Genomic DNA, 16,510 nt, shown 5'->3' with positions numbered 1-16,510 from the left:
ATTTAGCCAGAAAATCCATCTTCATCCAATGTGTTCGACCATTGAGCCTCCGACTCTAGCAAAGAGGATGCGTTAGCATTCAGATGACGAAGGCATCAACCCGGTAAGAACAATTTGTAAGAATTGATAATTATGGAATCACCACTCACACGGGCCCAATGAAAGTGCCAATAGCAAACGCTCCATAGATCAAACCAGTATATTTCTGTCTCTCTCTCAAAGAAACCAAATCACAAACTACCATTGCTGGCAAGATGCTTAAGCCACCTCCCCCAAGCCCTTGAACTGCTCGTCCGCTAATCAGCATACTAGTATGACCTGCCCCGGCGCAAATACCGCTACCCAGCAGGAAAAAACATATTGCTATTATAGTGGCACTTTTTCGCCCAAAAATATCAGCAAATTGTCCGTAAAATGGCTGTATCGCAGTAAAAGTAACTGTATAAGCATTGATTATCCAAACGTAGCTTGATGATGAATTCAAATCGGCTGTAATGGTTGGTAAAGCGGTTGATAAGATTGTGGAATCGAGTGCACACAATACGGATGCAAGACACAAGCCTGGAAAGATGGCCCAAAATTGCCAGCCGTGTCGTTTGGTGGGGTGCGGCTCCGGGTGGGAATCCGAATTCCCTTGTTCAGGGAATGATAGTGCCTCTTCGTTCATGTTAAATTGGAATATGTGCTGGAAACTTTTAACTTTGTGACATTTAAATGAAACATAAAGAATCTCGTTGCTTTATTACAGAAGAATTGGAACTGCCTAGGTCGGAGGATATTTGTAGTCGAGTAGGAATTGGACACAACAGTAGTTTCGCCGTCGGTCTGCGGCGAAGCAATACAAACATTTATTACGCTTTTACCCGGCTCACCAACATACTCCAAATTAAGATGGGAGTGTGTTCTCGGTAAACAGTAAACAGGAAGGGGCTAGTCAATAATTAAATCGCGCTTACTGCATGTGACTTCGAAGGACCAATGTAGCATACTAGGTGACCAATTGTGTAAAATCGAATTTCTTTCCGAGCGCCGATCAAATATTGGAGTGTCCATATCTTTATCTGAATCAAAATGCTATACTTTGTTGCTTGTCTCTTCGTCCCCTAGAAGCTTCTTGTAGATAAATGAATTTTGAAAAAATGTGCGCTATTATGAGCAACCAGGTAGGAGATAATGAAAATCCTAGTCTATAATCGTTTCCTCCGTCAAGGCTCAGTTCTAACATGCAACTAATCATACAACTTAATGGGTCGATCATATCAAATCAAAAAATTACCATCCTCCCATCCAGAGAAGACCCATTCTCCTGGCAATTCGAAGTCGACATTTGAATCTTGCATCTAGAAAGAATTAGTACCTGATCATCATGTTAGATACAAGAAGAAGACTTACCATTGCGTCCCAGTCAACACCGTTAAGACCGGAATTCATCGATAGATTGCGATTTGCTTCTGCACTTGTCTGCGTTTCCTGCTCTTTGTATTTATCCGTCATCAATTGTAAACAATGATTCACACTCTTCCGAGCCTCGGTTATGATTCCCTCATCAGCAGGAGCAGCTTTCTGAAGAGCTTCAACCTGACCGCAAAGACAAGATACGAACACATGTCCTTTGATATTAGTATCGCCTCTCATTATTCGATTAGTGGACCAATCGCGCCCACTACGGAGTACACGTAGAAGTTCTACCTGTTGAGGAGGAGGTGGGTTGATTGATAAAGATAGTGGAGGGTCCTCTTCAAGTTGTTGGTTTAGTTCCAAGCCAATACTTATATGTGCATGTATGTAAGTCCCCCTTGTGATACCGGATGCGGTCCAGGTAAGTAGGGTCCAATCATCAGGCTGAGATAAGTTTGATTGCTCCGGGAGTGATATTGCTGGCCCAAGTAGAGATAAAGAGGTTTCGAGGCAGACCTTTCGAGAGAAATAATAGGTTGGATTGACCTTGGCTTTGATTGCATAAGGCTTATGCAAGGCTAAGAGGAAATGGGTCGTGTAGAAGTCATGCAACTTAATTTGGAAAGGGTTTGGCTTTGGTTCAGAATTGGATCTAAGGAATGACTGTAGTAAAGCGGAGCTAGAACGACTTGCTGCTGAGAGCCTAAAGGTGATAATCATTAGTCCCTTAAGATCTACAAATTCCTCGACCAGTATAAACTTGCATATAACGAAATGTATCTCGAATCACGAATTCCTAAGAGGGAGTACTTACGTAGATCCTAGGCGCAATGTATCTTCGTATGAGATCTCATTTCTGAAGCTATTGACGGCCTTTGCTATTTCGAGCCTCGTACAGAAGGTCCTCATAAGTGATATTTGAATTGAAGTTCGAGTAAACGTCGTTATAGGTTTTGACATTGGTGCTTTTTTGGTCGTTTCACTAATTTCCGAATCATCGATATTTGCTGGTAGCTCCGTATCATAATCTTGTGTATTGATTAAAGGCGACATTCCAAGATCTTGACTTGACTGTAAAGAAAATTCTAAAACTGTTGCCCAAAGTCGCCTCCGCATCTCTGCATAAAATGGACCCATCTTGGGAAAGTGCACCGGATCACGATGGAGACCTAAGGACATGGCCAAGTGATAGACAGAACCAGAAGAAATCCATGTGAGATCGCCCCCAACGGATTTTACTTGACGAGCTAGAAGAAGTAGACAATGGATTTGTAGACCCACCATGTTAAGACGATGCTTTTCGGATGGTGCTGAAACCCAAGCTTGAGCCGCAGCAATCCAATGTTGAGCTTTGGGATGTAAAGAACTGGGCTGTATAGGATCTTCGTAAAAGCTTGTTCCGATGGCCATCACGAGTAGCAATTTTATGACAAAAGCCATATCCGCTGCCGCAGGATTCTTCCAATACAATGCATATTCCTCTTCAAATGTTGGAATATGTAAAATACGATAGGCGGATTCAAAAGTTCGAAAATATGCATTGACGAGACGATCCGAAGTCTCCTTGTCCGGGATATAATCGCGGTACCCACTTGGTACTGATGATTTCGCACCTCCGAGTTCTTTTGCCTTTTTACCCAATGCCTTGCATTTGTTCAATAGATCGTAAACTTCTCCCCCCTTGCTTAATGGCCCAAGCTCTTTGAGTTTGGTCAGATGTTTAGACTTTAAACACATTAGCAATTGTTAACGTAATTAGTGATGATTGAGGTAAAATATCAGTTTTGAGCGAACGCAAACGTCATGGTTCAAAGCGGAGCAAGTGGGAAGAGACGGTAGATAGAAGCAAGAAGAGACTCTGCGGCATTGAGATGAAATGGAAGGAACCAGGAAAAGTTATAATATGCTAACCTACTTGATCAATCGAGTTTATCCAATGACTTTGCCCAAAGAATCTTGTTTTGGAAAGACTTCCCCTCAAGCTAGGGCCTCTGACGTATGAAGCGTGAAGCAGATTTGGGCCATCATTCATAGCATCAGTTTCAGATATTATCTGTTCTAACTTATGTACTCTGTCTAGGAGAGCTTGTACAGTTGGATCCGAAGGGGGTTGATGTGGTACAACAGCCTGTCCACGAAGTGGAAGTAACCCTTCAACGATAGGGGTTCTTTCAGCCCAGATGTTTGTAGAGTCCGATGGGACACCATTGGTTACATTATCTGTACCACCATTGCAGTTTGGTGATGCATGGGTGGTACTTCCGGGACTGTGACCTATAGTTGAAGGTGTAGCAGGGTATTGGCCGTTCCCATTGACCCGGGGTCTTTTAGACTGTGGAGCTGGATCGGAGCTATATTGACATGCTGAGGTCTTTGATGAGATGCATTGACCACATGGCATGCTTCGATCACATTTTATCTTCCGACGTCGACATTGTATACAGGACAAGGCTGGCCTGCGACGTTTCCGGGGTTGAGTAGGAGGCAGAGGATGATTCCCTTCTATTCTTGACGTTTGTAATACGATGGAATTGATGTCCATCGTAAAGATTCGAACTGAATTGGATGCTTTTGACGGAGGTAATTAATTCCGACGGTGTATTGAGACGGTCAATTCGTAGATTGAAACGGGAACTGATTGGTATGTAAAGCACGCAAACAGTTTACAACCAGATCCTGTCCAGAAAGGCGTAGGTATGTCGAGGCTGTACGGATTTACGACGGTATATTGAGTTGAATTGAAAAAGAAATAATGAAAAGACCGAGATGAGATTATAAGGGAAAAAAGAGTCGTGCTCATACGATGCAATGAGCGGAGATAAGCGGATTGTTTATAAGAATTTCGGACATTGATCCATTCACCCGATATACCGGGCGATAAAAAGTAAGAGCTAACACCAGAACGGTCATGGTGGGGATTACTAAGACATCTCGTGGCGGATACTGTAGAGAGCCGTGAGAGCCCGGCTCGCTCTTTCCGGATTTAAAGAATTGTCCGTGATAGGTAGGTATTTCTCATCATTCCCGTTAGACTCAATGAAGGGGACGGGGGAAAGAGGGAGGATCGGCGTCGTCGTCGATTATGTCCACACCCTTGCCGCCATCTTACAATGGTAGAAAGTAGATATAGAGGATGGGTGATTGATCTGTATCAAAACCTATAGTGCCATCAACAAACTCACAAATAATAACTTGTTAAACTTTGACCTTCGCAGCTCCATCAAAAATTGGACGCAATACCAAGAAAGTACCAATTTCCGTATCATCCCTGCTTACAAAACAATCGACGCGAAGTACGGCATCCGCATTTTCCTATCCACAATGGAATCCACCAAAACCCATAAGGCTAAGAATGACCCCACAAGCACTGGCAGACCCGTAGATTCCGACGTTGACATCGAGAGATCAGTGGAGAAGGCGGAAACCAAGAACGAGAGATTAGAAGCGACTCAAAGCGAAGCCAAAAAGCAAAATGCGTTTATTATGGATTTCCCTGATGGGGGAGCAAGGGCTTGGTCTGTAGCAGCAGGAGCAGCTGGAGTTTTATTCTGTACATTTGGATATATAAATGCTTTCGGTAGGTCTTTCCGAATCTTACAACTCTTGTTGATGTCTCAAGATTGTTCAACCATTGTCTCTCCTTTAAAAATAGCGCCGGTTTGAAAATTAGCGACAACTAACCATTTACTTAGGTGTTTACCAAGAATACTACCAAACCCATCAACTCTCTCATCGAACCCCTTCCGATATATCGTGGATTGGATCTCTCCAGGTATTCTTTCTCTTTAGCGGAAGTGCCGTCGGCGGCCCACTTTTCGATCGTTATGGAGGAAGAACAATATGGCCTGCTGCTCTTCTATATGTTTTTAGCGTCATGATGACTAGTCTCTGCAAGGAGTACTATCAATTCATGCTTACACAAGGGATCCTCGGTGGAGTAGCTACTGGCATGACAATGGCACCTGGAATGACAGCTGTTGGTCAATACTTTAATAAAAAGAGAGGCGCGGCAATGGGCATTACAGTCGCTGGGTCTTCAGTGGGAGGCGTTATATTTCCAATTGCCCTAGCAAAAATGTTTGCGAACCCAAAATTGGGATTCGGATGGAGTGTTCGGATCATTGGGTTCATCATGCTTGCAGTCCTTGGAATCTCTTGCACGACTATCCGAGCGCGATTACCCCCTCGAAAAAAATCATTTTTCCTTCCAGCGGCATTCAAGGAGCTTCCTTATATCACTTTACTGGTCTCGGCTTTCTTGATGATGCTCGGCGTATTTATTCCTATCTTCTACCTCCCATCTTATGCCGTTCAGTATGGGATGAGCACAGAGTTAGCTTCATATCTCATTTCAATACTGAATGGCGCTTCATTTTTTGGTCGTGTTATTCCTGGTATTTTGGCAGACAAGATTGGTCGACTGAATATGTTGTGTGCAGTCGGCGTTTCTACTGGAATACTAGTATTTTGCTGGCAAAGTATTACGTCCAGTGCCGGTATCATCGTTTTTGCGGCCATCTATGGATTTTGTTCTGGGGCAATCGTTTCACTAGTGACTTTATGTCTTGCAATGGTCCCTAAGAACCCTCAGAACATCGGAACCTATATGGGAATGGGCATGTTCGTCACGGCATTTGCAGCTTTGATTGGTCCACCTATCAATGGTGCACTTGTCGAACATTACCATTCTTTTGATCAAGTTTCGGACTTTAGTGGTGTCGTGGTGTTGGTTGGTGGATTATTTGTTCTCGTGATCAAATTTGTGGAAGGCGGAATTTTGAAGAGGGTTTGATTCATGAATTCACGGGACCAGAAACGAAAAGTGCTATTTTGCTTTGGCGGATAGGGAAGGATGAAAATTCGAATGTTTTATTGTTTACGGCCATCGACATTCTCCACTTTATACATGTCTAGATTGATTGATTTTATATGCGGCGCAACAGATACCCAAGGACGGTTGCTATTGTATTGTGTGGAAACACGCTAATGGGGGTTTCGACTACAATTCACGATTTCTCTCCTCATTTTTCTATGATTTTCTTTAGAATAGACATTTTAATGACATAATCTGCATTTTTATTATTTTTCTACAGGGAGATTGAATACTTTAAATGGATGATTGAATGGAAAAGCAGTGAAGCCCAGCGTGAAGAGAAAGAGTGATTATAGGGTGAAAGGCATCTCATAACTTAATAGGGAAAAATCAAAACACGAAAGACAAGAAAGATATCTAATGCATTGTAAACAGCCTAGAACAACCTGTACAGAACCCCAAATTCGAATCGCTTGGCAATGTAATATCTCTAGAGCCACACTAATGACCCCAGATTCCACAACACACAACACGGACAGTTCCACGTCACCTGAAAAGAAACAAGACGAGAAACGCCTGATCGATCCAATCCAGTTCAGTCAAACTTCAATTTTTCAAAGAACCAAGACTATCATGAAATTTAGCCTATAGTTATTATAGTCACACAATCGTCTAAGCGAAACGCGCCAAGCGGCATCTGACTCGGTGTAATATATTATCGGAATCTATCTCCTACAATCCTAAAAAATGTCATTGTGAGAGGAGAAATCTGGTGGAAATAGAGTGAATTGCAGGAGAATATTTCCCATGTTTTCTTGCGCTTGGGGTATAGCGAATGCTTGTTCGTGGAAAGATGAGTGTCACGAGAGAGGCGGCTAGACTGGCCGACGGTGTATTTTTTCTTCTTCTTGTAGATGTGAGTTGGGATGTGTGCTTCTTATCATTGAATTTCTTGCATTGTCTTGGGAGATATTCAGATAAAGGGTTAGCTGAAGCAAGCTTTGGGGATATTGGAACTGCGGGCCGTTGGACGTTGAAGATGCATCATGTGTTAATTTCCTTCATTTTTCTTCAAGGTGCTTCGTTAATATATGAGTCTTTGTGTAAGTCTGGATCTTGAAAATTCGGTTCTCCTTCTGTACTTGCTCGCTTGCTTCAAAGAGTCACGATGCATTTGAAAACTTTCTCAAATCTTCTCGTTTTTGTGGCGACGGTCGCGGCTCATGGATATGTGGACAATGTAACGATTAATGGGATTCTGTATACTGTAAGCTTTTCCTTCTTAATCAGACATGAGATTAAAGCTAACAAATCTTATCTAGGGTTATCAAGTAAGTCCCTGTCAAACTGCCAACATGTATCCTATTGACGTAGTCTCCTCTTCCAAAGCCAAATTCCGATCCCTACTATGCTACACCACCCCCACGCATCATTCGTCCAGTCCAGGGCAATGGCCCCATCACTGATCTTACGCTTATTGATCTTCAATGTGGTGGTTATACCGAAGGGGGTATTGTTGGCTCTAAACCTGCGAGTTTGACTGCGGGTCCGGTTGCGGCTGGGAGTACGGTTAGTTTGAGATGGACCCTATGGCCCGATAGTCATTGTAAGTTCTTATGATTTAATTTTCTTTGAGTTGTAAAGGAAGATATAGAAGATCATTGAGTAGATGTAGAGATGCTAATTGACATTTGTGAAGCCGGTCCAGTGATAACTTACATGGCGAAATGTCCCGCTGCAGGATGTAGTAACTATCTCCCCGGCACTGAGTAGGTTTTTCCCACTGCCTTCCTATCTCACTTCTTACCTCTCACTAATAATGCCCTCACAGCGCCGTTTGGTTTAAAATCCAAGCCACCGGACGCATCGGCAACACCACAGTCTGGGGCGATACCCCCCTAAAGACCGCTGGAAATTCTTACTCTTACACTATCCCCTCCTGTCTCTCCGCTGGCTCATATATTGTTCGTCATGAAATTCTTGCATTGCATGCTGCGTGGACATATCCAGGTGTGCAATTTTATCCAAGTTGTCATCAGATACAGGTTACGGGGAGTGGAACCAGTACGGGCCCTAGTAGTAAGGTAGCAATTCCAGGTGTTTATAAGGCGACGGATCCCGGAATTGTTTATGATATGTATGCGGTTCAGCCATATACGATTCCGGGACCAGCGGTCTTTACGTGCTAGATGGAAGGGGATGAGGATGATGGTAAGCGGGGGATGGGGTGGGGTGGTGATGATATTTGTGTTGGTGAATAGAGAAATCGTTGGGCGAGTAGGACATGCGATATACTTGTACATATGTTGATGTTAGCTTTGGTGTTCAGATTATCGAATCGATGTGACTATGTGTCCATGATCTCACTGGCAGGAAAACTGATGACATTGGTTTGGCGGTGATTTAATCGGATCTATAATCAGCAAGCTCTATTTGATACAGCTTTTGAATATTAGGAATTCATTGATTGAGACCTCCAACCACTTTCCGTGAGACGAAAACAGAATATGACACGTTATTATAATAAAAGTGATGCCATTATCGAATCTAAGCTAATTGGGTATATAAAGTTTAACTAACTTGAGTCATCACATATGTTGAACATACCTAATGAATGAATATTGTACTCCAAATCGGCGTAAATTGTTCTCATTTAGCAAAAAGAACTATGAACTCTTGCTAAAATCTAATTTAAATTCATTCAGCTTCATTTCCTCGTTCTTATTGGATCTAGTAATCAACAAATTTCTCAGATTTCATGTTTTTATATATTCAAACAACCCAAGGGACACACCATGAAGATATTGTTTGCAGATTCAAATCCAGTCAGCTATTGTATGAATGAAGACATCAGAACTAATTTGAGTTTGTTCCTTGAGGGCATGTTGTTTGATGACTCTGTTAATGAGTCGATATAATTAAAATTGTTTAGTGTTTATATTTACCTTTACCTTTAAAGAGAACCTCTTTCTTCTTTCTCGTCAATTTCACTTCCTCCATTTTTCCACTTCCAAATTTGAATGATTATATTTAGATAGTCTCCAGAACTCTTCTCAGAATGTATAGACATCTTTATGTTAGAGATTCAATATACAAGCAAAATGAGAAGATTCTTTTCGAAAGAATTTATCAATCCTTTCTCAAGATCTTCCTTCAAGTTAGATAGAATATCCTACCTATCTTGAATCCATGATAACCGATCTCCAAAATGATACTGCTTCAATTAAGTGGGCCAAAAAATGTGAATATATTCACAAAGCTCATCATGTGCCAGAAGATTGCTGCCAAAGATTCACTTGATTTGACTGATCAACCTATTATATCTCTTGCTTGGCTACTGACTTATTTCGCTTCGAGGCAACAAATACAGTACCCTCTTCAATACCTAGTTATTCTAATGTTTAAATCCATTCTCATAAATAGACTCGGATAGTCCATCTGCTTCCACTTCCACATCTTCTCATAAACAAGCAGCTTCCACCCTTCTTTATACCTTCAATATTTTTCATGAAGTTTTCTTGTATAATACATAAGACCTCAACCATATTCAATATACTATACAATCCCAACTCTTTATCCTACTCAACCTTCAACAAGTCAGCAATATAAATATGTCTTCTACACAAACCGCCTCCACACAAACAATAGTTGCAGATCCCGAAGGAGATGTTTTACTCCTTCTCGAACCAACAGAAACAGGACAAGTCAACAAAACCAAAATTCTATTGTGAGCGAAACTTGATACTGGTCACATAACCTCTTTCTATAGCTAGTATTTATAGATCTTCTTTATATAATTTAAAGAAAAGCAATCAGTTTCTATTCACTTTCTTATATATTTTATAATATACTATATAATACTTATTTCTTCTCTTTTTTATTAAAAATATTATATTTTAATAATTTATTTATAATATTTATAAAAAATTACTTTATAATCCTATTATCTTTTATTTTTTTATATTAATAATTTATATAAAAAAAAGAATATTAAAAGATTAGAAAGCTATATATAAATCTAAGTTTTTAAATTATTTTAAAAAATAAAAAGTTATTAATTTGAAAAAGTTAATAAAAAATAGAAAAATAAGAAATTATTTAATATTATAAAAAAATCAAATAATATTAGTTTAATAATAAACAAAAAAAGAGATATACTTTTTTTTTTCAAAAATCGAATTATAGCCTTATATAGATTTAAAATAAAATATAATTATTTATAAATAAATCATATTTTATTATTATAAAAAGACTACGAGAATAATTTATGGAAATCTTTTCGACAATATTTATAGAAATCTGAATAAACAGTTAGTTTTAAGAAAAAAAGTTTTTTTTTATAAAATAGATTTAAAAAAGGTTGGGTAATATTTATTCCCTGTATTTCAATATAGGGAATTTTAAATTTTCTGAAAAATCTTTATATTTTCTAATATCACTTATATCTAAATAAAATTTGATTATTCTAAGAAACTCAAAATTATTTATAATAAAATCAGAAAAAGGTTATTATTAAATCTAAATAAAAAATTGCTTACAGAAACAATCTATTTAGTTCAAGTTTAGAATATTCAAAAATATTCTTAAAAGAAATCTGTAATTAAAGCTTTTTATAACAAAATATTAACTTATAATTTTACTTTTTTCTTTTCTTATAAGATTTAAGGGAATAGGAATTTTGGAGAATATGACTTTACTAAATTTTGATAAAATTATTAAAAAAGGGAATAAAAGAATCTGTATTTATATTATATACAGAAATATTGTTCATTTAATTATTTAATTACTTTTTATATTATATTAATATAATTATATATAAAATAATAATTAATTAATAATATATCTATTTTTGATTTTAGAATAAAATTTCGGGATAATAAATTATTTATTATAAATTCTAAATCTTCGATTTTTTTATTCGTTATCGATATTCTCAATATTAATAATCAAGAAAAGAACTTTTCAAAACCAGTTATAACTCTAGCTAATCGAAAAATAAATAATAATAAAAAACCTGAAAAAGATTTCAATTTAAAACAGATAAAAGGAAATCTTAATACTAAGCAACTCATTATTTGCTTAAATTATTTCTTTAAAACTCTTATGTTTTCAATTTCTTTATTTAAAATAATTGAAATACTATAATTCAAGGATTTCAATACTACTAATTAATATAAAGAAATGGAATACTTTTTTTAAAACTATTAAATATAAATTGAAAATTTTTGAATATATATATCTCTTTAAATGAATTACTTATTTTGAAAAAAGATTAAAACTATAAAGAAATAATAAACAAAAAAATAGAATTAAAAAAAACATTTCAAATCTATTTTTCTTAAAAAATATCTCAATAATAATCTTATTCAGAAGATATACTCCTATGATTATTTATAAAAGCTTATCAAAAAGTATAAAAAGAAAGAAAGGATAAGAATTGATAATTTCAGTTATTATATTCAATAATTTAATTAAATTATATAATAATTTATTAAAAATAAAGTTTTAATAAAAAATAAAATTATTAAACTTTTTTTAAAAAATGTATCATCCAAAATCTCTTAAAAATATATCATTATAATCAAATATAATATAAAATAACTTAATATAATAAATTAGAATAAAACATATTATTAGATAATATAATATATAGAATCTGAATCTTAATATATCCTTTTTAATAGTAATAATAATAAGGATTCTGATTTTAATAAAATATTAGAATCTATTACTCTAATTAAAAAGATATAGAAAAAAAAAGTATTTTAATAATTTAAAGAATAAATAAAATGAAAAAGATAATTAAAGCTTTAAAGGATTTTATTTTCTTTTTGAAGAAATAAATTATATTAAATTTTAGGGCTATAGGAAAAATTGAAATAAAAAGAATTCTTTTTGATTCTAATATTATAGAAATACTGCAAATTATAATTTATAAGTTAATTCAGATTTTTTTCTCTAATATTATTAATATAGTTATTAATAATATTATTATTAATTTCAAAGTATTATAAAAGAGTTGAAGGTGGTAGGGTTATAAAGTAGTCCTTTATAAATACCACAGATAAGTTATTGAGATGTAGTATCTCTGGCAAAGAAGAGGAGGAGTAGATACTATATAGTATATCACAAAATGTATGAAAAGGTAGGTAGGAATTGATTACTTTTCTCTAAATTACATAAAGAAAATCTATAAATATTAGTTATAGAAAAAGGTTATATAACTAGTATTAAGTTTCACTTATATTTCTTTTTATATAAAAAACTTAATTATTCTGATTAAATCAAAAAAAAAAAGTATATTCTAAAAAAAAAAGAAATAAAAAGAATGAGATAAGGAAAAATAAAGATATCAATACTTTTAAATATAGCAATTTGTTGATTAACTTTTAATATCAACTAATATAACTTTATTAAATTTTAATAAAGTTATAAAGAATCAATAATTCAAAAGCTCAATAATATCTTTAAATCCTTTTATTGAATTCAATTATTTTGTCAATTCGAAATTTCAGTACTCTTATTTTATTTACATTACTTGGGAATTTTCTTTTATATCCCAAACTCCAGTCCTTTATCTATCTTTAGGATCCTATTATACCTAAACCTCTTACATTTTAAAGTATTTGAAAGCTTATTTAAATCTCAATCCAAATTTATATCAAAATTCTAATCTGGATTTTAATTAGAATCTTAATTTAAATCTTTTTCAAACTCATTATCTAGATTAGAATCTGGATTAAAATCTTTATTATCATTAAACAAAATAGATTTGATTTCTTTTTTATTATCCAATTCAATATACATATTCTCCCACTCATTCTTTAAAAGATTTTTAATTATTTTAAAGTAAAACTTATTTCTATAGTTTTTTTCAACAATCTTAGTATTATTAAATATCTGTATAAAAGAAATTTTGATAACTTTCCTATATTTTATATATTATAGATCGAAATTCTTATTATTTATAATAAAAAGTTTTATTACTTTATTAAGAATAAATAAATTGTCCCAAAAAAATTCATTAATAAAAACTTGTTTAATAAGATTTTATATAATCAGATAATATTCAATTGGGAATCTAAGAATCTTATACTAATTATTTCTGGTAATGTATTTATTAAAGATAAATTTCAGATTACAGTAGGTTTCTATAACATTTTTATACTTCATTTCATTTTTAAAAATAAAATTTAAACTATTATTCAAAACTAGTTTTGTTATTATATATAGAATAATGAATATAGTAAATAATCTATTATTTCAATTATTTATATTTAATTTGAAACTTATCGGGTTATTATTAATAATAAGAATCCAAGATATATTACTCTTTTTATCGAATTATTTAAACTTGAATAATTTAGTATAATCTATATAATTTCTTTTCGAAATTATATCTTGAAAATATTCCTTTTCAAAAAATCTATTAAACTTTTCAAAAGTTTTTTTTACAAGTTTATATCATTTTATATCTTTCTCGGCTTTCGCTTTTATTCTATTATAAATAATTCTGTATATCGATTTATTAAATTCTTTATTTACTAAATGGATAATATATATAATAAGATTATTGATATATATTGTATTGTCTTTTATATATAGTTGTTTTGTATTGCTATACATAAAGATATAATTAAAAGTTTTACTGAATTATATAATAATTATAGAAAAGGGAATAAAGATTAAATAAAACTCTCGATCTATATATTATAATACAATATTTCGTTAGATTTTTAAATCTCGTTAGTATGATTATTACTAGAGAAAATAATAACAATAATAAGCGAAACCAAAGTTTATCTTTTTATAGTAGTTATAATAACAATATATTTTCACAAATCTTTAAATCAAGAATCCAAATATACTATTATAGAAATAGAGATATTGTTCTTTTAATATATAAGCATCGATCTTGTAAATATCAATTAATCTAATTAGAAGAATCTATATCAATATTAATATAACAGCATTTTAGTTAATAGATTTGAATTTGAGGATACTGAGAAATTTGTTTTTTTACTCTTTACTAACTATAAAGCTTTCCTTGAATTAATAAAAATACTTTATATAAATATAGATATTATTGATATAATCGCGGTTTTTATATACATATTGAAGACATTTTCTTAGCTCCTTGTAGTTAATATAAGCCGTTTTAAGGCCAAGGATATTAATAAATTGATGGAGATGGTATTTATAAAGATTAAAAGATATTTGATTAATTAATATTATTATTACTTATTAACCAATTTGTTTTATAATATACTTTTCTTTAAATATATAAAATCAATTCTAGAAATTTAGTATTTCCAGGCTATATTTATAAACTTTAGATTAAAAAATATTTGCTTTTTTCTTATTTTCCTTATTTTCTAAATCATTACCTTTCTTTTCTAAAAAATTATTTTATTGAGGCATAATTTTATCTATTAAGTATTCCTAAAAAAACTTAATATTCTTATTAATAATTAATACACTAAATCTTTTTCATCTTTCTAAATTAATAATAATATCTTTAGAGAATAAAGGAATTAAAATATCTAGAAATTTAATAATTGAATTTCTAATAAATAGAATATCCTCGGAATAGTTTATATTAGCCTTTTTTAATATATTAATTATATTATATTAAAGATTAAGAGCATATTATTACTCATTATTTTATTAGAAAATAATATTAGGAAGATTTTGATTAAAAATTCTAAAAATATTTTTGAATTCAAAAAATATTAAATATCTATTAACCCAAATACCTGCTTTTAGTTTTACTATTAATCTATATATAAATTCTCTATTAATTAATTCTAATATTACCTTAAAAATAATTATTTTAATTAGTTTAGTAAATTTGTTTTGAAATTTGGTTTTATAAATTATAATAAGGATTATAACAAATACAATACCTTTTTGAAAACCATTTCAATATAAACTAATCTTACTAATAACCTTTTGTCTTAACTTACGGGTTTTTTTAATTTATATAAAAATATCCTGATTATCGATTTTTATCTGCTTTATTATTATATATACTTTAATATATAAATTGTTTCTCAGAATAAATACTATAACTATTTTTGTTAAAATATTAGCTTTCGTTTTCTATACTTCAGTCCAAATATTGAATTCTGTAAATTTTATATATTAAAATTCCTTGAAAAGTTTTTGAATAATCTTAAAAACATTCAATATATTAATTAATTAAATATTACCGACTATTATTATTATATTATATTATATATATTATAATTGGATATTCAAATATTAAATAATTAAATTCAGATTTTTGGATTGTTTTGGAATATTATCTTCTTGAAATTAATTCGCTATTATAAAGGATTTCTGTGTAAAAGGTAACTTTGTTAAAAAATAGTAAAGTTATAAAAACTTTTGAAATAATTGAGAAAAAAAATCATTTTGAAATAAATAGTAAACGTTTTTCTTTAGATGAAATAGAGAATTATAATAGAAAAAAAAGGAAATTGTCAAAAAAAAAGGATTAATATGATATAGGAAGAATAAAATGAATATAAATAATCAAACTTGGAAAAAAAGGTAAGGTATTTATTTTTTTATAAAAGATATCTTTATCTTATTTTTCTTATTCTTTATAGAAAGAAATAAAAAATATAATTAAAAAAAAGATTCAAAAAAAAAAGATTTTGAAATTTTCAATAAAAACAAAAACAAATACCCTTCCCCATCTAAATTTTTGATAAACATCTATTCTTTTTATTATATAAAAAAAAACACTGCTTTTATTAATAAACTAATAACTGGAATTTCTACAAATATATGATTAAATCCTTTTAAAATAATTATTATTATTTAAAAAGTTCTGCTTGTTTATATATAATCCATTATTATTTTTATATTATCAAAGTATTGATTTATACAATCTAATTGGTATAGTTCTAATAAAGCTTTCAATAGATCTTTATATTTCGATTGATTATTATTTTCCTCTTTATTTTTTTTTTCAAAAACGGGTAGATATTCCCCTTCTTTTTTGATAAATTTCTTAAGACAAGAATTTGTATAGATTCTATTAATTAGAATACTATCTATTTCTTCTAAAATATAAACACTTTTATTCAGATTAGTAGTTATTACTCGATATGGTTCAAGCTATTAGTATATAAGCTTCCTTTTATATAATATATCAATTTTTGATTACAAATTGTATTGAAATATAATATCCCCTTCCTTAATATTTTTGTTTATTATATTATTATCTTTATCAAAATATACTTTCCTATTTAAATAATAATACTTTTTTCGAAATACAGTTTCTTTTAT

General features: G+C 32.0%; 4 protein-coding genes across 4 annotated transcripts; 2 read left to right on the top strand and 2 right to left on the bottom strand.

Moving 5' to 3' along the window:
• Nucleotides 1–21: 21 nt before the first annotated feature.
• Nucleotides 22–667, bottom strand: EAE98_002143 (uncharacterized protein; the record flags this gene model as incomplete). Its single annotated transcript, XM_038949762.1, has 2 exons — nucleotides 22–55; nucleotides 150–667. 2 exons carry the CDS (start codon nucleotides 665–667, stop codon nucleotides 22–24), a joined length of 552 nt encoding a protein of 183 aa, XP_038813501.1.
• A 592-nt stretch (nucleotides 668–1,259) lies between these two features.
• On the bottom strand, nucleotides 1,260–4,170 carry EAE98_002142 (uncharacterized protein; the record flags this gene model as incomplete). Its single annotated transcript, XM_038949761.1, has 4 exons — nucleotides 3,314–4,170; nucleotides 2,213–3,123; nucleotides 1,393–2,101; nucleotides 1,260–1,340 (listed from the first exon to the last, which is right to left on the bottom strand). The coding sequence occupies exons 1-4, from the start codon at nucleotides 3,938–3,940 to the stop codon at nucleotides 1,260–1,262; spliced, it is 2,328 nt and encodes a 775-aa protein (XP_038813500.1). The 5' UTR covers nucleotides 3,941–4,170.
• Nucleotides 4,171–4,719: 549 nt separating this feature from the next.
• On the top strand, nucleotides 4,720–6,190 carry EAE98_002141 (uncharacterized protein; the record flags this gene model as incomplete). Its single annotated transcript, XM_038949760.1, has 2 exons — nucleotides 4,720–4,975; nucleotides 5,091–6,190. The coding sequence occupies 2 exons, from the start codon at nucleotides 4,720–4,722 to the stop codon at nucleotides 6,188–6,190; spliced, it is 1,356 nt and encodes a 451-aa protein (XP_038813499.1).
• A 1,189-nt stretch (nucleotides 6,191–7,379) lies between these two features.
• Nucleotides 7,380–8,400, top strand: EAE98_002140 (uncharacterized protein; the record flags this gene model as incomplete). Its single annotated transcript, XM_038949759.1, has 5 exons — nucleotides 7,380–7,478; nucleotides 7,534–7,542; nucleotides 7,601–7,817; nucleotides 7,911–7,980; nucleotides 8,043–8,400. The coding sequence occupies 5 exons, from the start codon at nucleotides 7,380–7,382 to the stop codon at nucleotides 8,398–8,400; spliced, it is 753 nt and encodes a 250-aa protein (XP_038813498.1).
• Between the last annotated feature and the right edge of the window lie 8,110 nt (nucleotides 8,401–16,510).

Source organism: Botrytis deweyae, assembly GCF_014898535.1.
Source record: "Botrytis deweyae strain B1 chromosome Unknown BDEW_004, whole genome shotgun sequence".
NCBI lineage: Eukaryota > Fungi > Ascomycota > Leotiomycetes > Helotiales > Sclerotiniaceae > Botrytis > Botrytis deweyae.
Note: the sequence above shows the minus strand (reverse complement) of the source record. Positions and strands in the feature narration are given on the sequence as shown.